Source organism: Opisthocomus hoazin, chromosome 23 (genome assembly GCF_030867145.1).
Source record: "Opisthocomus hoazin isolate bOpiHoa1 chromosome 23, bOpiHoa1.hap1, whole genome shotgun sequence".
Classification (NCBI taxonomy): Eukaryota; Metazoa; Chordata; class Aves; order Opisthocomiformes; family Opisthocomidae; genus Opisthocomus; species Opisthocomus hoazin.
Window position 1 is genome coordinate 7,244,384 of NC_134436.1, and position 22,394 is coordinate 7,266,777.

General features: G+C 36.8%; 1 protein-coding gene across 1 annotated transcript in view; it reads right to left on the reverse strand.

The window, feature by feature from the left end:
- The window catches only part of DOCK2 (dedicator of cytokinesis 2), a 203,232-nt gene that overhangs the window by 41,276 nt on the left and 139,562 nt on the right, over window positions 1-22,394 (reverse strand). Inside the window, exons 30-33 of the mRNA XM_075442046.1 lie at window positions 16,154-16,232; window positions 8,189-8,289; window positions 8,030-8,088; window positions 3,433-3,581 (exon numbers count right to left, since the gene is read on the reverse strand). Coding sequence (XP_075298161.1) covers window positions 3,433-3,581; window positions 8,030-8,088; window positions 8,189-8,289; window positions 16,154-16,232 — 388 coding nt within the window. The remainder of the gene's footprint in view (window positions 1-3,432; window positions 3,582-8,029; window positions 8,089-8,188; window positions 8,290-16,153; window positions 16,233-22,394) is intronic.

The window sequence follows — 22,394 nt, forward strand, 5'->3', positions numbered from 1 at the left end:
TGTGCCCAACTGCCATTGGCACCAATTTGGCTTTAAACCCATCTGCTTAGCTACCTCGCAGATCCAGGAAATCTCCGTATCTCTGAACACACTTCTATACCAAAGCACACACCACCTCCATTTTTCCTACGTGGATCTGTCTGAAACACCAAGCCATGTAAACTTGGTTTCTGCTAACACCATGATCTCCCATCCTTCTGAAATCCTTACGCATAACAGAATTTCAAGAACTGAGAGTAAGAAATACGGGTATCAATTATCAGTGGTAAATCACACACGCCAGAGGAGCCTGCTGCGAACACCTATACTCACTCTTTTAGTAACCTTTTACAGCTCTTATCTCAGAAAGATCCGAGACTCCAATAGGTTCACTAAGAATAAACATCTATCCTCTAACGCTAGGAAAGCAAATACAGAAAGCTTCCCCAGACGGCTTCAGCAATTGGTGGAGCCCATGAGAGATACTAAATTGAAAATACCAAACACAAACAGAACGACTTATTTGAATGAAAAATAAAAACACAGATGAATTAATCTTTCCTAAGCTAAGTTAAATCCATAATGTATTCTGGGGATTTTTTTGTTGTTGTCATTTGGTTTGGGGTTTTTTTGGTTTTTAATAAGTCTTTTCTAGCTTTTGACCTCAGATTATCAGTTAGAACACACAGTACTAGTTGTTTGACGATGTGTCTTTCTTTGGGAAGTCTTAATAAAATGTACAATCTGATCTTTCAAGCAAAGATGGGTTATCACCTTTCGGAGGATGGGATTCTAGGACAACTGGTTTCCCTTTATATTTGAAGGAGAAGGGAATATATTTGCAGGAATAATTCTATCCACAGACGCTGAGCATAAGTTGGATAAATTGTTTTTCCAAGATCCTTAGCTCTCTGAGCTAACGACAGACAGACCCTCGATGGCTAAAATTAGTAGGTATTAATGGTTCCCTCCCCACACCTTCACTTAAGAGTCAAAATGACAAGCTTGTATAACATTTCTTCTGGGTGAACGGGACTCACATGCAAAGTAAAAGGAAGGATTGTGAAAAAAATGCCTTACTATGACATACACCTACCTTTATATTCCATTCCATTAAATATATATACATATAGTATATCATTCTTGAGATAACCAGAGGTGGAATTTTGTTTTCTCTGGGATTAGCTGAACTCCTAGAAATAGCTAAATAAAAAAAATTCCTGCTTGATAAATTTAAATAACTTTATATCTTTACCACATATACGTTGTACACATAAAGCAGGACACAGCCTCTTGCGTCAGCACCAGCGTAACATGGACGTCCGCCCAGAACGGAGCACTGCCACCGCCACGCAGATGTCAGCACAGTACCACACCAACTTAATGAAATCACTCTTCTTGGTAAAGTTCATTAAATCATGTGGCAGGTACCTGCCAAGCTCTAGTTCCAGTGCCCGTACAGACTCAACTAGTAAAGACATCTCTGTGGTTTTGTTCCCCCTTTCTCATGAGAGAGGATTGGATTAGAAATTAATTATTTATTTTTAAAGTTCAGCAAAACTATGGTTTCATTGAATGTCAGTTGAGGCTCCTGAGTTCCTAAAGGAGTCATGAAATAACATTATATTTCTCAAAATTTTATACTAAATCTTTAACAAAATATCCTTTATAATACTAAATGCCGATTTGTATATGAAAATTGCCCACTAGCAAAAGTTAGAGTATATGTGTTTAAGAAATAATTTTCCATTCATGTTATTTCTTTGTCTTTCCTAATTAAGATAGTAGCAATTTTAATAAAACTTAATGTGCCTTTCCTTTAAAATATATTTAAAAAAAAAACTTACCAGAACCGCCAAACCTACAGGTGCAAGTTTATGAAATTAAGATAAACTACCTCATCCATAGGAAAGGAGAGAATAAAAACCACAATTCTGGATCAGTAACTGATCGCTATTTCTAAAACAGAATGTTAGAATCCAATGAGATTCATCTGCTCAGTTATGAGAGTTTGAGTGCCATCTGATAAAAATTATCTCCTGTTTTTAAGCTGTAATAAAATGAATGTCCTTGTTCCTCAGCACTGAAAAAATATCACCTGAAACTTTTTTATACTAGCATACAAAGTGATTTAAGGGGTCACCTAAGTGTCTGGCATCTTCCAGGCTCCTAAGCTGTTTCTCCTGTTAATCGGTCAGTGTGACTGATGAGTTTTCAGGATTTTCGGTCTGCATAGACCTGTGCATTTCTCCCAAGAGATGAAGTATAAGCCAAGAGAAGGAAAACATTTTTAAGAAGGCAAATATAGGACTATTAGGACATGGAGGGAACAGATGCACAGACACAAAGCAGTTTTTACTCTTGGCCTTAAATCAAAAGCTTTGCACTGTGGAATACAGACCAAAATGGAAATTCCATCTGCTCGTGTGTTCCACACTTAGTTGACACAGAAATGCCCCACATGATTTAAGGCATTAAGCATAAGTGGGTACCGAGTGACATATTTATATTTGCTTTCCTATGAATGTCTAAAATAATTGCTTTTTGTTTGCCACTTACCCTTACACAGATTGTTCTAAATTAATTATTTGTGTAGCTACAAATCCTCAACTTCCAATTTAAAATTTACTGTGAAAGGCAGTGTGCCAACACAGAATAAGTAAAGTCCATGCCCAAAGAGCTTGCAGAGAATGGAGTAGGCAGGTAGGAAAGAAGCTGACAGATACTCACTGCCCAGGTAGACACAGCAAGCGGTGGCACAAGATTTAGATTACATTCCCAAATGTCCTATTCCACCTTCCTTATTCTATTCCATCAATCAAAAATATTTAATGTTTGTGATTTAAAAATCCTTTTCCTTTTCAATATTGCTGCAGAAGTCATTCTAGGAATGTCAGTTCTTCACAGTGGTTATTTTTCTCACAATAAATATTTCAACAAGTTAGAGTTTCCTGAGAAATCTGAGAACTTATAATTAACTATTCCCTGCTACTTCCATCACACATTCTGTACTAAAAATTGGAAGTTCTGGCTTATCAATATCTACGTCACAAGGAAGGAGCATCACGAAAATTTCAGATTAGAAAGGACCCCTAGAGGTCAGTTAATTCTACCTCCTACTTAACCGAAGGCTGACTTCAATGTCATGTCTTGCTGTTCAGAACGTTTTTCAGTTAAATTTTGAAAATTTTGACAAAGATCCTGCAACCTGTCTGGGCCCCTATTCCAGTGCCTTACTGCTGTCATTGTGACGGAAGTTTTACTTAAGCCCAACTAAATCACTCTGGAGAGCCTCCACTCACTTGTACATGAGCTTAATGTCTTCATATTTTGTTCTTAATATTTTGGATTTTACTTTCTGTAAGCAGAAAAGCCAACACAACAAATATATACCAGAAATAAACCAACCACAAGATACTTTAATTAATTTTTAGACAGAGTATTTTTAATTACCTTTTTGAATTCTCCTGTCCTTTGATATTCACACAGCATCATGTCAAAGAAAATTGGGATTGTGGCCTTTCGTAGTTCAACTTCTGGTATAAGAGTCATTTCCAAGATGGGTCCAACCATCCCCGGAATAAAGCAGATTTTATTCTGACCTGAAACAGAAACACAATTTGGGTACTTGAAAGGAGATTTTTTTTTTTTTTTTTTTTTTTTTTTTTTTGTGGGAAAATATTTAGGACATACAGTCATTTAACGCAGTGTTTTAAACCAGCTAGGTTGGTAAAGTCTTACAACACAGTCCTTCATCTCTATTCCTTCTCAAAAGCTGAAAGCACGTTAATGGATATAGTCTCATTCTAAGACACCAGAATTCAGTGCCAGAAATCAGCATGTTTATCTGCTGAGTGAATATTTCAGTTTTTCAGCTTTTGACACCTCCTTTTAAATACTTGGGGTAATAAACCTAAGAATCCCCAAATTGTATCACAGTAGGAGTGCATCGCACGGTAATGTTCCATGGTGTAACCTTTCTAGCTTATGAGGGAGAAAAACATGACTCGCTTTCATTTCTGAATAACATCAAACATTGTAACCAATAAATCAAACCAACCAATGCATCAAACATTGCAAGCAATAATAGAAACACCTAGTGTTTCTACACAACTCCTAAAACCACAGAAAATTATCTTGTAGCACAACTGTTACATCAGCTGCCAATGAACAACCACATCTGCAAATAAACTCAACCAGGTCCAAGACGTTCTTCAAATGCTGCGTGTTTCTTTGGGAAGAAAACTATGTGGTATGTGGAGCAGACCACAACCAACATCCAACGACCTGCGTAAGAATGTCAGTACTGCCTAAAACTTGCAAGGGCACAAAATATTGTCAAACACAAATATGATTAGACTTGTTCCATAATGAAAAAGTAATCTGATTCTGATTTTACGCTCATATGGGTGCCACACTCATGTAACTCTAAGCATAACTGAACTATGACTTTAACAGTTCCATGCAACGTTAGTACTATCATTATTATTAATCCTAGTTAAATCAGTAATGTCCATAAGATTGAAAAGATACTTACGACGACTGAATAACTTCCAACACCTATATGTATTAGACCATCCAGGTCTGTAATTTTTGAAAACCACAGAAATTTGTGTACCATGTAGCTATCCATTCACCTCTAAAAATCTTCATTTGCCCAAGCAATGCTCTTACATGAGTAGAGAGAGAAACTTTCAGCTAAATGACCGCAATACCTATTGCTTGACCAAGAGACTAATCTTACACTTAAATCCAAAAAGCTTAGCGCACAACTTGAAATAGTAAATAAATACATAAATAAAATCTGAAAAATTTTTTGAAGACTATCCTGCCATCAGCAACTGTCGTTTCCATCTCAGGATTCAAGAGAAACAGCTCCTCAAACCTCACAATGACTGAATGACTGAACTGGATGAAGGGAGATAATCTGCCCCAGAGAAAAAGGCAATTCAATTTATAATTTGAAAGGCACTCGAGCAGTCGCAGTACGGGATTCTTTGACACGTATTTGCCTCTTTCAATCTTGCTGCATGTATCCCTCCAGTGTGGTTTATACTTAAGATGCTCTACCACTTTTCAGAATGCAGATTCCTTTTTGTTAAAGCTACAGAAGGAGCTTGAAAATTACATGAATTAAACAGTAGGAGCATTTATTATTAAGAGAGAATTACTGCATATTAGTTTGAAACATTTCTCAAGCTGTATGACTCACTTATTCCATTAGGTATGTAAGACAATCTTGTTTAAATAAAGTACTAAAGCATTTGAATATTAGAAAACAACCCTTTTGTCTTCAATATTACGCTAGACAAAAGTGTTAAAGGCCCTTAAATATTTATAAAGCCATTCTGTTTGCTGTTTGTTACATGGACTCTCAGATTCAGCATGAGTAGGACACACAGCAAATCTCAAACACACAAGTGGAAGAGTGGTTCTGCAAGACTTGTACTTTGTGGTAAAATGAAAACTTGAAAGTTTATTTTAAGAAACCGATGTCAATGGCTCTAGAATCAAGAATTCATGTGAAAATGATTCATTTCAAATTTATACCTACCAATATTAAAAAGAGCAACAATATTGTTACACTAGAAAATGAATGACTATGCCGAAAACAGGTTTGAGAGTTCACCAATTAATCAGCAAAAGTATTAAATCCTTTAAAATTCTGACTACTTTTTTTTTGATACATCAGAGTATACTGATGTATTAAAAAACTATTTTCTGCTAAAAAATACTAAGAGGAAAAAATTTAAGAAAAGAAAGAATGAAAGGGGTATATATCACCAGAAGGCATATCTGCAAGGTGATGAAAACATTCAGAACCTCCAGGCAAGCGCGAATACACTGGTACACCTAGGAAACTAGAAATTTTAACAGAGAACATAAAGAAATTTCACGTCGTAATAGAAAACTTTGCAAAAGTTTTTCAAGATAAAATAAATATTCTACATAAGTTCAATTAATTAAGAAAAAATTCCTTTCAGTGCATTTGAAAATCATAGTTGGCTTCCTTGTAATAATACAGGATGATATAATGGTCCCTCCATGGCTTATTTTACCTTGTAACATTGCTATGTCAGAGGTTCAAACACACCGCAAAACTTCTTTGACCAACTCAGGGGTGAGAGGAAAGGTAACTAGCAGAATGTGAGCACACTGAAAGGAGAAACACGGAATTACTTTTGCCTCTATGGCAGGCATTGCCACCCCACTGAGGGAAGAAAATGTCCCCATTCTGAGATAGTTTCTTTGCAATAAACGTGGTATATTAGGGAGACAGAGATGTGTGCAGTGCTAGGTTGTATTTATGAATAAGAGTAGACTATGTGGAAGAGGTAAGCATACAATGCACTATCCACATTAATTCTGGATGTTGATTTCTGTATGGAATAAGCCGTATGCTTATTCCATGCTCAAAGCTGAAGAGTGGTCCCTCAGTGATAACACTGACACCCTCCCACTGGACATTCCATTCTGGTATAAATTTCTGAATAATTTTTTACTCTTTAATGTAATAGGGCCCTCAAAAGACTTTTTTCCTCAATATATCTTGACAACGCCTTGTTGGAATTTTTACATAAGTAACAAAATATTAATTGAAAGAGAAAAGGAAGATGGGTCTCTCCTTCCAGGGCTCAGAGAAGCTAAAGCTCAAGTTCACCTTCAAAGTCAATCACAAAAAACATCTTCAATATCCTACAAAATAGCTTAACTATCAACTTACTGCCTATTTAGTGCAAATCACAAACCGGAGACTTCATCAGCCCATGGAAAGAAAATAACATCCTTCCCCTAAAGAAAATGATATCCTGCCATCAACAGAAACTTTCCTGTGTAGTCTAACTGAAGTAAAAACTTTAAGAAATTTGCCTAAAAATTTAAATAAAAAATTCCTCCATAAACTCACAGAATGAACGGAACGTGAAAACTTGGTTCATTTGTATGCAGTCACTTTGCCTAGCAAGTCCTTGAGATCAATAAATTAAGTTGTTACGCCGTTCTTCACATTCTGCTTGTGACTACTTGGTATTTAGTTCAGAACAAACTCTGCCTTCCCGTTCACTCCCAATCACTTTAAATCTTGCCTTGTATTCACGAAGGTGACCCTTTTTATTCGAGCTTTATTCACATATCTTCAGATTTGGGATAGAGTTGGTTGATTTTGGCTAAAATTGTAATGCTATGCAAAAAATATTGATGCTACTCTTTTATTGCAAGCACTGAGAAGATTCCACACCATTCATAAAATTTAAACTTATGTATAGAGATTATGCAAGTTTTCCTGGATGAAATGACTGCATTTTAGCTGAGTCAGAACAATGAGGACATCAGGAAAAAAGGGAAAAGTGCTATTAGATAATGCTCAGCATTCCACTGAAGTGGCACATAGAACAAAACTAGCTTGCACCGAAGAGATCTAACAGACGCAATGGTTGTAAAAGCCTTTTTCTCTGTCTTCTCTCTGTTAACAAAGTGGAGAAATCTAGTCTTTTCATAACTGTCTGAAATTTGACATTCAGCTTGCATTTTAGAGTATAATCATAGGTACCATCATAACAGTCTTCATTGTATATTTCAAAAAACCTCTACAATACATCTTTTCATAGAACAATACATTCTTATTGCCCTTATTATGAACTCTCAAATGAGCAGTGGCAGAACATGGCTGTACAACAAATGGAAAAACACTTTGTAATTTTAATCCAAACAGATTCCAAAGCTGAGCCTACTAATTTCCAGAACGGTAGATTCACACTGAGCAGTAACCTTCTCAGGAAAATTTTATCTGGTTCTCAATTTCAGCAAAATAAGGTTTCTGAAATCTGATTTCAACTATCTTTGAAATCTGAGAGAAGGTGGGGAGTTCTCCTAGAAATAAAAAACAGGCAGTAGTCAAACAGTATCTCACATCAGTTCCAAGTTTAATCACAGGAGTGAAAAAGCATTTGAAGTTCAAATATTTACAGAACCACTTAATGCCAGATGTCTTTCAACGAAACAAGCAATACACTATGGATTCAGTTGCAACGAAGTTCATTTGCCTACTCACCAAGTTTGTACCACATGTCTCGGATAGCAAAGCCAATTAAACGTCTCATATCTCCATATCTAGAAAAAAAAGAAATATGAAAGATATCTTTATCATTATCTTTATAATCATTTTACCACAAAATTAAAGTCATAAGCTGAAGTATATATTTTTGCTTACTTGTTCTGGATCTTGTTGTATTTTGCATGGGAAAAGTTTTCCAGCTGTAGTGAATCTTGGGTAATAAAAGCCACAGCCAAGTGAAAATAGTTGTTCCACAGCTGTAAATTGAATATAAGGAAATTATAATAGTTTTGAGGAAAGCAGGAATAATATTAAACTACGCATAATGCTGAATAATTTATGAAACCAAATGATGCAAGCAATATGAGATTTTTATATTATGCAAAGATGTACATCATTAGTATTACACAATTAGCAGAAAAGCAAGAAAGATGAATTTTAATAACCAGTTCTACAAATTTGCTCTTCATAACACAGCAGCTGAATAAATACTGCTAAAAAAAGATGCATATGAGATTCATTAGCTAACAACAGTGAACCATGAGCCACAGCAGGACTAGCGAAGTACATGACACACCAGTGAACCTTAACAACTTGGAGCTAAAGGCATCCAACGTAATTACACTGTGTTTGAGAGCTGATTCCACAGGCATCTACCGTCTTCTCTTCGGATTCCAATTCAACAATGAATTGTGTGAAATCCCAATATATTTTGTTAAGAGCTCTCTACATGAAATAAGGACAAAATACATCCTAAATAACTACTATAAGTACTGACTCATGTAAGAAAAATCCTTCTATTTCCAGTACACAACCCTCCATTTCTGAAAGCAAATGACTTGTTCTCCAGACAAAATGAAGTACTGCTCTCACACACTAGAGATGGAAAGGGAGAAAAGAAACTTCACTAGGAAACACAAATACTAGGAAGTAGAGACTATTTTCAGAAGCTTCTAAGCAGTTACCAATGGCTTTAGACGTTTCTTTTAAAAATGTAGCTATACCTAAAAATACGCATGGTAGGTATCAGTGAGACAGTAGAAAGACTACACTAAATGTATTCTGTGGTACCTTAAGGATGGAAACAAACCATAGAACATTTATTACAGAGCTCTGCTGTATGGTGAAATACAACCTTTGGTTGGGAACACACACTAAATAGCCTAGAAATACAATGTTTGTCAAAAACGTAAGTGACCTCTGTCCTTTATAACTTGGAAAACTGTCTTGTGCACAAATAAGCAGGAAAAATAGATACCAACACACAAAACCACACACATACAAATGCAGGCATTTCCAATAATAAATAGAATCCTCAAATGTCCTCTATCATGTGAAGTGGATCCTGCATTTAATTTATTTGTCCCTTCGAGGCCCAACTAAAGCTCTCCTTAGCAGCCTTGCTTATTTAAAAGCCCTTAGGAGGGCTGTTTCTGTCTTTAAGTATTTACAGTCCAGAGAGCATAATTATGGCTGGTGTAGATACACAGACTCCAGTAGCATTTCACCAGAGAGGCTTATAAATCTATTACACATTACACCGTTCAAGGACGCTCGGAATTCACCCAATCCAATCACAGCCTTATTAAAATTCTACATTTGAATATAAGCACTAGTAAGGCAGCACTTCCCCCCCCCCCCCCCTTAATACAATCATTTACATTATGTTCATATCTAACTTTTTACAGTATATTAATAGTACATACTACTTCAGAGCATTTCTCCCCAGGATAAATGTTATTTATGCCCCGAAAGGCCTGTTTTCCCCTTTATCAAAGATCTTAAAAGAATAATTTGACCAAGTCAGAGTTTTCAGTCCCTTGAGAAGCTGTATTTAATTGATGTTTAGGGAATATACTTTGCATATGTCAATTACAACAGTAAAATGGAAAATTTCTCAAATCGTTCTAGAATATGGGGAGAAATATGAAGCCTTAATACTACAGCTAATGGTCTATTTGTTCACTTAGTAATTCCAAGTTCAGTGCCACCTTTGTCAGAGACACCCTAAAGACTCAGTATCCTTATTTATGACACACATTTCCTTTCATCCTCACAGTACCCTAGGACAGAATATGATCCTTTGCATTTCAATAGCATATTCAAGCTAAGGACTTGCAAGCTTTTAAGTACCAAAACTAACTTTAAAACCCTGGGAGGCAAAGTAGTCTTTCAAAAGTAAAAAATGGCAAAGGGCAACAGAAATAGCCTTTTAAAATGCAAAAAAAAATAACCCTAACCCTAACCAGACTTGTTCTGTTTGCTCTGAAGCCCACAATAACACTCCAAGATGCTTTGCATTTGAACATCCAGTTAAGCGGCACATGGTAGGGCTGAAGTGAAGCAGCACGGCGACAGGAGAGGACCAGAGCTCTCATGCTCTGATTTGCGTCATACTCGCGCTTTGCTGCTCACTGACATGCACTCCAGGGCCGAGTTGTCAGCTAGGGACAGAGTACTGGGAGACAAAGCTGGAGCTGAGAAGTGACCCTTCTCCGTAATTAATTATTCGTTCCAAACTCCTACTGGGATGCAGCACCTGACAGCAAGAGCACAGGCTGGCTTAGCAGGTTTTAAGGCTTCAAAACCTGGCGACTGAACTGGCTGCGCACGGTGTTAACCACACGCGCTGAGAGGGCTTCTGATCTGCCAACACTCCTCTACCTTAGGGCTGAGTGAACTTAGAAAAGCAGCTCTCACTCAGTTCTTTCAGAAGACACGAGGTGCCTTCCCCCCAGAAAATGAGACAGCCGCCACATTGGAAAATGGGGAAGTAATTTAGTAAGAAGTTTCCAGCCATCTCACAAAGAAGAGGAAATCTGGATGATTTTTCAGGAAAAGTACCAAAAGTGAACACGGCTGCCGCCTCCTTCATACCCACCTCTGACCGCAGCGTCTCTTTTGCACTCATGCCCACCTTTCAGCCATTGTTTTCTCTACAGACATCTTCACTCAATTCCCTTCGATAATGTAGGAGAAACATGAAGTTTTTGAAAGGCTTTGGAAGACTTTCTGACAAATTATTGCAGACACTAAGTGTGCTCTAGCATTTCCTAAAAGCTAACAGACATGCTAACAGCTTCTTTTTTTTTTTTTTTGCCCTGAAATATTATGGCAAAAGTAAGCTCAGTCCCTTGAGACCAGCAGACATAATACATTCCAGACAGATACAGGTTAATTACTTTGATTTTGTAGAAAAATTGCACTTTTAAACCTTCCGTGTGCATGCATAATTGCAAACTATATGCAGTTACCACAGCTATTGAGCTAGGTTAGCTAGAAATGATCTTTTTGAACCTTTAAGTATTTATAAGAAGGGATCCATTGATTTCCAGGACATGTGACATTCCCAATATGTGCCAATTTTACCCCTGTAATGTTCTCTATCACATACTGGAATACGTTACCACTTAAAACTAAATAATTTAACAGAAACATCTATTTTTTAGTACTTTTGTAAACCTTTTGAGTACAAACAATTTTAAATAAACGTATGACAACTTGCATTTTAAATAAATTGCTTAACTGGATCAACCACAGATACTGAAATTCGATCACAACGTTTTAGATGCTCCTGATAAATTAGATGAATTAGATAAATTAGACTTCCATGTTTTGTTTAGAATGATATGTGCAAACATTCCGTGCAAATGTTGCTCAAAGAAAATGAAAAATTTATTTGGAAAAAAAAAAAAGAAAATATTTGATTGGGGACAGGACAGAGTATTAACATGTAGCACACATGGCTGCATCATGCGGTCTTAAAACTCTGAATCGACACTCAAGAAAATATGCATCTCTGTTCTCCCCATCCCAACATATTCTATTGCTATAGTTTAAATTACCCTTAATCAGGAATATTAAAATAGTTGCCTCTGTTTCAACTTGCAAATTCTTGAGACATACGCTCAGTAATGATCTGAACTTTACTCATCCCTTTTTCTTTGCAACCAGAAAACCAACAGTACACATACGCCTAACAGGAGACTGGAATTGCCTCAAGGCTGCTGCATACTAAGTAACTGACTCTTGAATAAACAGTTCTTGTTTTGGGCTTTTTCTCTTTTTTTGAATGAATGAAAATCCAATTGTTTCACCCAAACTCTATATGCAATCATTTACTTCAGTATTTAGATCTGTAGTAGTCACTTATGTGACACAGGCACAGAGCATCTTGCAAAAGTTAGATTCAATTTAGATGCACAACTCCTATTCATATCAAGGGAAACAGCTGGACATTATTTGTAAAACACATCAAATAAGCTCACTAAAACCTCTGTCAGGTTCGGCAATAGCAGAAGCCCATTTCAAGCTCACTTTTTTTTTTCCTCTGGAATTTGAGTAAAGAGCCCAATGTAAAGACTTGACGTGAGGTCGCACTCCATGGTATGCGATTGCCTCAGTTTGGGTTTTCGGAAGCATATCCTAGGTTTACTGTTAACAACATCTTGCCCACTGTTTATAGCCACAAGGGAACCCACTGGTGTGTACAGTGGCTCTTCTTCCTGCAGACTCTGGGACCTGACCTGTTCCAAGGCCTGGACTGCGTGGTGGGCTGCCCTGGCTCCAGGGCTGCCCACGGAACCGACCAGGCCCTGTGCCTGGCAGGGTGCAGCTCGTAACACAACTGAAAGTTATGCTGCTTCCAAATTGTCTCCCAGATCAAAACAACAAAAGAAAGTTTTTTGTTCCAATTTATAATTTTTCCATATGTACGCAAATAGAAATATAGCTACAGAGAGAGATTCCAAACTGTTAGAAGTGTTGAATGCATCTCAATGACACTGAGCTTCCATCATTTGCCAGTTTTCCCACTGACACTTTTGTTGCCCTGTAAAATTTATTAACAAACAGTTTGAAGTGAACACTAAGGAAGTAACATACCAGCATATATTTCCTTCTGCAGACTTATTGTATGGGTTTTGGCAATGACTACATTCCATGTGGAACATGAATGTATTGCTTATTTTCATTAAAGCAAATGTTTCTCTAAAACTCCTAGATTTCTTTTCAGTGCAGACACCTCCAAGAAATCCCAAAGATTTGCTTGCCTTTGAAGGAAACTGCATCTCACAGTTTTGCTTTAGTTTCTCATCACTATCCTGTATCCGAAAAGCCTAACAATGAAGCAATGGATAAACAATTATGGCAGTAAGCTTGATTCAGAGTTTTCTTTTGCAAAGCAGCTGCTAAAACAAAAGTTCCTTCATGATATTAGCCTGTTGGTATCTTAATTGCTAGAATAAAAAACACACAAGCACTCCAACAGCTGCGCAAACAAGGATTGCTTGTTTGTTTATTAACTAAAAATACTGCAAAACAACTGAAAAAAAACAAATATCAAATATAAAAGGAATAACAGCCCAGAGGCTGAAGCTGTAACCACTGCTCATGGTTGCCTACAGCCAAGATAGATTGTTATTAAAAAAATATATTGTCTCTCCCTTTTTTGTCATTTGCTCATTTTCTAGTGATGCAGACAAATTTTCTAGGACTACAGCAAGTGACTTCGCTATTACGACATGCTGTTAGAGAAGACTTCCAGGAAGTGCATTCCATGTGAAAAATTACACCTCCAAGACCAAACTTTCCACAGCCAGAAAGGACAGGACAAAGAGACATGGGTTTTTACTGCAGAGTAGGATGATTTAAGCTACAAATTCAAAGGAAAGTTTTTATTAGAAAAATTAGTTGAAGTCAGTTTTCCTTCCACCCCTTACTATTTGCTCCTGTCCATTATGCCTCAGTGCATTAGAGCATTTTAAGAAAATTTTGTAACTACGAGGATAATATAGTATGTTTAGGAAAGACACAGAGTACTCTATTACCATAAAAGATCTAGAATAGTCAGGTAAATTCCTGTTAGAAATTATTCGGATAATGTTGATCCTCAGAAAATGAAGACGGTTCACTAAAGGACCTCTCAAGTTTGTCATTTGAATTAATCACACTTTTATTTTTAGTCTTAAGTGCTTCTCTATATTCAGGTTTTCACAGTCTGAATAGTTGCAAGACACTGATTTATAGATTTATTTTTTTAAAATGTAAACATGAACAGCAGTAAAAGAACCTTTAAAGCATTAAAATCTTCAGCTATCGATGATCTCAATATGTATAGGTAACAGTGGGAAATCAAGCTTTAATTTTTAATGAAGAAAATTAGATAATTTGCTTTACATTATTCAGACCTTCTTTAGTCCAGTAGCAGGTTTTTTTAACAGGTATATCTAGGGTACTGTCAGAAGGTTTTATTCATGGAAGAAAAGTAAGGCATCTCCTTGACTTGCACTTTAAAGTTTCTTGTGAAAACTAGAAGGGTACTACATTTCTTTAGATGGCATTACTTATTTACTATAAAGTTGTTTAGCTTACTCAGTTCCTCCAGATATTTTACAATTCATGAATAAAAGAGCAAGCATTAACACATTCCCTGGAACTACAAGGTTCAGTGTTGAACCATAGCATCCACATTCAGGAATGCACAGAAATGCCACAGGAAACTTGTCTGAAATAAAAGTTCCAGGTTTAGACTGCTGCTTTAACACTTGAAAGAGACAATGGACACCTTAAGAAAATTGTGACAGATACACAGTCTTTATACATGTCTGCGTGTTTCTGGCAGCCGACACATCCTGATGTCCACCAGACCTATTCTACTTGCTTTTAAAAATTACTGATACATTGTGCAGTAAAAATGATATAGTGCTATAGAAATGATAGGTTCTAAATTGGTTGTTAATAAACTGAAATAGCCTAAGAGACTTTATATTACAAATATGTCAAGGATTTGAGAGTTTTCAGCAAGGATATTTACAAAAAGACATTCTAAGTTTGTCAGAAGAAACATCTTTCCTTATGATACAAAAATCTCAATTAGTATTATACATATATACATTTGTAAAGTCACACACCTTTTGAAGGTTTTTAATGAGCTAAATGAGGAAAAAGCTCTACATTTCACAGTTGGAGGCCATTGTAGTTGAGTAATTCCTGGAAGTTTTACCTTTCTTTTTACTATTGTCTTTTAAACTCTTCCTGCGTACCCACTCACATGACAACTCTGTAGCTATCTGTGACTGAGGTACTGCATGTTAAGGACTGAGACCAGTACCCAAACAGCTTTTAGCACAGTAAGCCTAAACGTTCACACACAGTAGAGTAGAAGCACTTAAACCAGACTGCAAGTTGCAAGATTAACCATGAAATAAAACTCCCAGGGAAACTAGAAGGCAGATCCCTGAACTTCATCTGAACTTCATGGTTAGGGTCAATAAGCCATTCTCTAACGAACAGATTAGATTTTTGTAGTCAGGAAGCATTTTTGAACTTAAAACATTTACTCTTAACTGCAGTTAATACAAGAATGAAATACAGTAATAGAATAATTTTTCATACTGTACTTTGTTAGTCTGTTTACTATCTATAGCACATACCATTAATAAGACAGCATTTAGTGATAAATACTGATCCTAAAACTGTATTTACATTTTAACAATAATTTAATGAATATGAAAACTAGACATTTTCGTTTTTATCTGAAGCAAGCCAAACATATGGTAAAATGCACAACCAATTAGTTAAGTACTAAAGAATGATACTGAGCAAACTGAACACCCCCCCCCAATTTTAAATTATTTTGGAAAGCACTACTAAAAAAGAAAGGAAAACAAACAAATAAAGATAGACTTATCAGGGAAGACTACAAGTTAAAAATAAATTCAAAGTGCTAAATGCTCCAGGAATCAAACAAAGTTAAGCTCTTTCTGGCCTACATACATAGGAATGACATTGTAATGGCTACGTGCATTACATCAAAGATTGCCTTCCTGAATACACTTGGCTGGCTAAGAAAAAAAGAGTTTTCTGCTTGACAGTTCTGAGAGAATCACAGTACACAATACTCTGTTTGGGTGCCTCATCATGATCAAAGTACGATTTTCATACCATACCAAAGATGGCTTAATGCTGACAAACTCAAATCAACAGTCATTTTCATGACTGATATAAATCAGTCCAATACATATCATTACTGATATAAAGTACCAGTAGCGGCTCTGACAGACCAGAATGATCATAGCTGCACATACTACCTCGACTCAGCTAAGCAGCCTAAACACTTACTTGGACTTCAAAATTCATATTCTCCAGAAATTTCTGGTTCATTGTCTCTGCAAATTTGTTGATGGCTCTCAAGAACACCCTAAAAAAGAAAAGAAATGATACAGATAAATGAATGTAATCTCTGGGAATCTGTTCCAACCACGTGTGATATTGATGGAAACACATTTAAACTCTGGACTGCTAAAAGAAGTAAAGTTCAAACATACATTAACACAGCAGATGACATTTTGTGCAATGGCATGTTATTTGTAGTCTGTTATACATTTAAAAACAACATCAGCATATGATTGTCCAAAAGTTTCTCGATCTTCATTGAAAAATTCAGACAATGTAATTTCTTTTCCTGTGCTGTACAGTGCATTGTATTATTCAGAAAGACAGCAATTCTTTCAAGCACAATTCTACCATCTATGTGACAAACCCGAATCATTTACAGGAGTGGCACTGCCTCGTCCTCATGGGTTTGACAGCTAAAAGAGGTCCTTGCACTCACATTATTGGTTAGCAGCTGCCACTGTATTTTCCCAATTAAAAGAACCTATGTGCAGCTTTTTGGTTTTCTCACAGGTGGTGGGGGGACAATGACACCTCTGCCCATCTTCCTCCTCGGGTTGGTTATAAAAACACATTCAAAGCTGAGTTAATATACAGTCAGTCCTTCCAAGAGGAAGAATGTGAACATTGTCCCTCTATCCTGAAACGCAGCACCTACTTCTGCACCTATTCAGGCACCAAGCTAATTTCTTTATCTAACTTCCCAGCACAGTACATTTGTAAAACAAAAATCAGTTGTATTTCTAAATATTTATAAAGTTTATTTAAATAATTCCATTTCATTCAATTTACAATTTTGAAAACAAGTGATCCATTTTCCTCTGCTTCATAGGTAAAATTTTTAAAAGTTTTAAGTTGAAATGTTTCTACAGGAAACACTATGAGGGCAAACATGCCACAACCTGAAAGACATGAACACAAGGAAAAAACAATCCTAACTGTTCAAATACAATGACTGACTGTCAGCTAGCTATTGCCAATCAGGAGAAAGATCTACTAGTAATAACAGACAGGTCCACAAAACCCCCACCATCTTCAGAAAAAACTTAATTCAATAATTAGAATTATTAGCAAAAGGATTAAGACACCACAGGGTATCCATAAAACTGTCAAAGGAATGTTGCATCCTTATGTTGGATTCTATGCAGTGTTCTGGCTTCCCATCTCAAAAAGATAAACAAATACAAAAAGTGAAAACGTGAGAAGAAAACAAGTAAATAAATGTGACAAAGAAATGCTCAAACATCTTTAACAGATTGTGCCTGAGACCTGGTTTCTTTAATCAAGGGACACTGTATGACTGAGGAGGGTTACGGTAGAACCCATAAAATCCAAAGTATCACGAGAGGCTTACTGTTCACCGTTTCTCACACAAGCACTGGAGAGCACTGAAAAAAATCAGCATGTGCATTCAAAATAAGCAAAAAGAGATAGTTTTCATGCTAGTCTTGCTCAGCTATTTCTACAGGACGCTGTGAATGCCTAAATTTTATACTGGCTCAAAAGTGATTAGACACATCAAAGACAAAAAATGAAGGGAGGACTACTAAATGTCATTGGTCACTGGAGGCTGGGAGAACACAGCAAACAGCATCGCTCCTTCCCAGCTCTGTTGTTGTACTGCTCCCCCGGCAGCTATGTATGAGCCACTACCAGAAACAGAACAGTCACTGAAATAAATGTTAGTCTCACCACTGAAAAAAAAATTGCAAGGGCTAAACTCAGTTTCTTAATGAGGGAGGTAAAGCAAAAGTCCAGCTTTCGGCAGGCTTATGACAGAGAATCCTGTTTAGACAGTAAGCGACAGCCCAAAGAAGCCGTTGCTTCATTAGGACAAACACTTGACTGCCTAGGTTGAATTCCTTTGTTACGATTATGGTTTTCCACAAGGACAAAAATTCTTTGTGAAAATTTAAAAAACATTTTCTTTCCATCCGTGTCATATTCCTCTGTAATATTGACGTGATAAAGGAAACAAAGTAATTGATACACGGTGTTACATCTTGCCAAGTCCTTTTTTTGATTTATCAGAGGGACCCTACAGTTTTAACTATTACAGTAACTGTGGCACTGGAAAGTAACGGACTCCTAGGGGTGCTGTGTGATTCAGATGAGCTTCTTTCCAGTGGTCTACGGCACAGACCAGCTCAGCTAATCTTGCCAGTTGAATTAAGGGTCTGATCTGTGAAATGCTGAGAGTCATCAAATCATCTCAAGTTCAAGAAACCTAATTTTGCTCAATACTGTTCTTGCAGGCTATCACCACTCTCCTAAACAACCTCTGTAAAACCACAGAATTGCCCTGTGTATCCACCACAATTTTAGCCAATGTTGGTCTGAACAGGCTATTGTACTTTCTTTTCAGCCTTTTATGTGATCAACTCTTCTGGAAAATGCGATTTCCTCTGCAAGCTGTCCCATACCACCCCCAAGAAAATAAACACATTCTTCCCTAACGCTTCACTCGCATGGGTACATTTATCTCTACAAAACTGCCTGATGCTTGACATGAACGGTTTCAGATTTTGCAGAAAAAGGGGATTCTAAAAAGAATGGTCTAATTTAAACAGCACAAAAAAATTACACAGCTAGGCAGAATCACAGACACCCACTTGTTATCCTGTCTGTCAGCATCCCCATTACTCTTCCGAGTAGGAGTTTTCGGTCAAGGCCTTTTCAGCGTCATCTCTTTTCTGTAGAACTCTATTGCTCTAGATTCTCCTTTGATTTACAAAGTATATTTTTTGCCAACTCACATAATCCAGTTCTTCAGCTCCAGCTGCTCAGAGAGTAGCATTTCCCTTCACTCAGAAAGCCATTTACTGGGGTAGAAGGGGGTGTTATCCATTTTTGAGACTTCCCCCCCCAACTTCTGTATATTTTACACACTACTCCAGCACGTATGGTGAAACATGTCACCTAAATAGCCTGTTTGGGCAGAATCTGGTATGGTGCTGATCATTTGTCTTACATTAAAAAAACCCCACACTTTTAGCTACTTTGTCTTTCAGCACAGAAATATGATGCAAGATACAGCAGAAATAATCGTAACTTAAACACACACGAAATTTATTAGTGCAAATCTATTTCATAATATGGACATATTTCTTGTAAGTAATATTTTAATTTTTTTGTGAAGAGTTTGTGGTTTAATGTTAGACATACATAAAAAGCCCAAAAGACAGCTGAGAAATACTGAGGTGCTTAATATTCAGTAAAAATTGCTGATAATATTAGAAATATTTACAGGATTCTATACAATACAATAAGCTATCTTCTGTGAATATCCCTTTCATTCTCACAGATATTTTTATCTGACGTACTGGAATGACTCATTTGCAGGATGCATGCAATACTTCCAGGCTGTCAAGTTCCAAATATTTCCATGCATTTGTATTTTGCCTACAGGGTGTATCTATTTCTGTCATTGGAAGTCACTTAGGCAGAAGGTTTGAATTCTATTCCTGGCTCCTGCCAATGCCATGCTGTCCTACCTCAATGACTTCATTTCTATGTGCCTCAGTCTCCCCTTTGACCAAAAAGGGGTATTAATTAACTAGCCACTAGTACGAAGCTGAACAGATATTTATAAAACACTGAGATTTTCAGGAAAACAAGAGAATATATGATTTTAGTTATTATTGAGACCATACTCCTATTTAAAGAACTAAACTTTGCTCCAAGAGGAGAGAGTTAAAGTCATTTGATTGGAGAAGTCATCATTCCTCCTTACATGATTATTGATAATATCAGTTATCAATTACAACTGACATACCAGAGAAGACACAGCTAGAAAAGAGATGGTAAGAAAGTGTGCCCCAGAATAGCTCAGAAAAACACAATATGTACTGTCTGACTTCAGAATTTATTGAGAAAAATCACTGAAAGGGACTATCTTGTCACAGCGTAATATAACTTCATTTCCCTTGCTTCTGTAACAGCTCTTTGGAGCTTACCTGTTCTCTGAACTTGGGGACTGCTGCGCCGTTCTCCTTTGCAGTTTTAGACTGATCTAGACTGACCAAAGGACAGGATCTTGATTTCTTATACAGATAATGTAATTTTCTGTTTAACATATTCCTCTCGTCACATTTTCCTTTGAGTTTAATTGTCACACAGAGCTACAAATATGTTCTTTCAGGCATTTAATTATGATAACTTCTCCACAGTTGCTTCATATGGAATTAATTTCTTATCAGTTTACATAACTGTGATCTAAAATTATTGAAATTCCTTTGCCCACAATAATTTCCATATTTCCTGAATTTATGAGCTTTAAGGTTTCTAATTTACAGTACATACCAAACTCTTGGGCCTGAAGATTTATGGATAATCTTCAACGACCTAAGTCTCTGGGCTAAATCAAGGTATAAAAAGGCAAGGTTTTGGCTTAGGACAGCAACAGAATTGCCATGGTTCAACTGCTGCTATCTCCTCTACCTTTCTAAACTTCCTGCTGCTGCTTCTCTGTTTCATTGTATTGTCAGAGAAATATCTTTCAAATTTTGGCTTGAAAGAAAGCCCAGTGAATAGAAAACTGTGCAACTGCACTTAGTTTCTAATACTTAGATGCATGTTCTAAATGGGGATGGAACAGTACTGTAAGTAGCATACATAAATAATTTAGGAGAGACAAAGCTGTAAATTTGTAAGTCATCCTAAGATAAAAAATGGATTTCAAACTGATTGTCCCTGAAACAAAATAAAACAGAGGGGCTGAGATGGAGCAAAGACACAATTTGTGTTCATAAACAACATGTTGCTAATTAAAGTGGGATTTCAAGGCTATTCCTTAGAAGATGATGACTCTCCATTTAACAGTAAAATAGGTCTGCACATTGTCCTTGCTTTTGAAGTGCAAATAGGTGATAAACCTAAAATATAGATCTGGAACTCCAAGTTTTTTTTTAGCAAAAAAGTTATAATTAGTGCATCAGCCGCTTGCAGCATAAAACAAAGAGATCATTACAGTTAAAAAACCAAACCAAAACAAACCCCCAAAAACTTGAATTGGCATGGTCTGTTCCTAGGTGGCTTTGCAAAAGCTGGCCTTTTTCTGCACCTGGTTTCATACCTAGAACACTTCTGGGCCCACAAAATTATTTGGGGAAAGGTGCCTAAATCAGGTACAGAATTAGAAACCTTCCCAAAACCATGAATTGACCTTTCCTCAGACTCTTACACATGAATTCTTCTAAAGCAGTGGTCCAACAGCAGTTAGATGCTCTTCAATGTCTTTTCAAGATCACAAGACTACAGTTTGGGAGTTCACTGCTTCAGCTTCCAGATGAGCAATCCAGATACTGAGGTGAAGGCTGAATTAATGCACTTAAGTATTTACGAGCGTCAACTCAAACTCATGTCTTCCAAAGCTGTGATTACACCAACGTAATGACAGGTGGAAAAAAAATAATCAAGCACAAACTTCTACTGGATAATCAGAAGCAGAAAAGCAGAGATAAGAGTATTATTTCCTGTGGTGTTGTGAAAGCTTTTATTTAAAGAAACCACTAAAATGTTGGAATACATAGGGTTTTTTTAAAATCACTTCTGAAAACCAATGAAGACGTGGACAGTTTTTAAAACTCAGAACTTCTTCACATAATCCCAAAGTGTTGTTATTTCAGAGAATTTGGGACACAAATTAAAGTCAGAAGGAGTTACACTAACTTCAGCTTGGCAGGCAGGGTTTTTTTTTGTAATCCCCAAGGGCTGATCAGTCAGCATTTTCACCAGTGAATCCTCGACCTGATGAAGAATATGAGGGGAGTTCTTCCAAAGCCCAGAAGATGCACTGACTTTCACTTTTGAAGATATTTTCTGAGTTCTGACAGACACGGTCTTGCTGGTATGCCAATTATATGAAATCTCAAGGAGGGAACAGCAAAGCTGAAATAATATTCCCACATAATTTATATTGACTTGATAGTAGCATCATCACAAAATGCTTTGCAGAAGACACCTGATAGGTGTTTTAACATGACACAAGCACAAAGGAAAAGCAGCTGAAGTCAGCTGAATTTCTTGGAGGCTTCTGTCATGTTTCCCCTTCCTCCTTCTGTGCAAAGCTAGAAAGCGGCACGTTAAATAAAGAGGAGACGAGCAAAGTGGATCAGCCCCAATCCCAGATGCTGATCATTGTCAATGACTGAAACAGTGACCAGCAATTATAAACTAAACCTGGAAG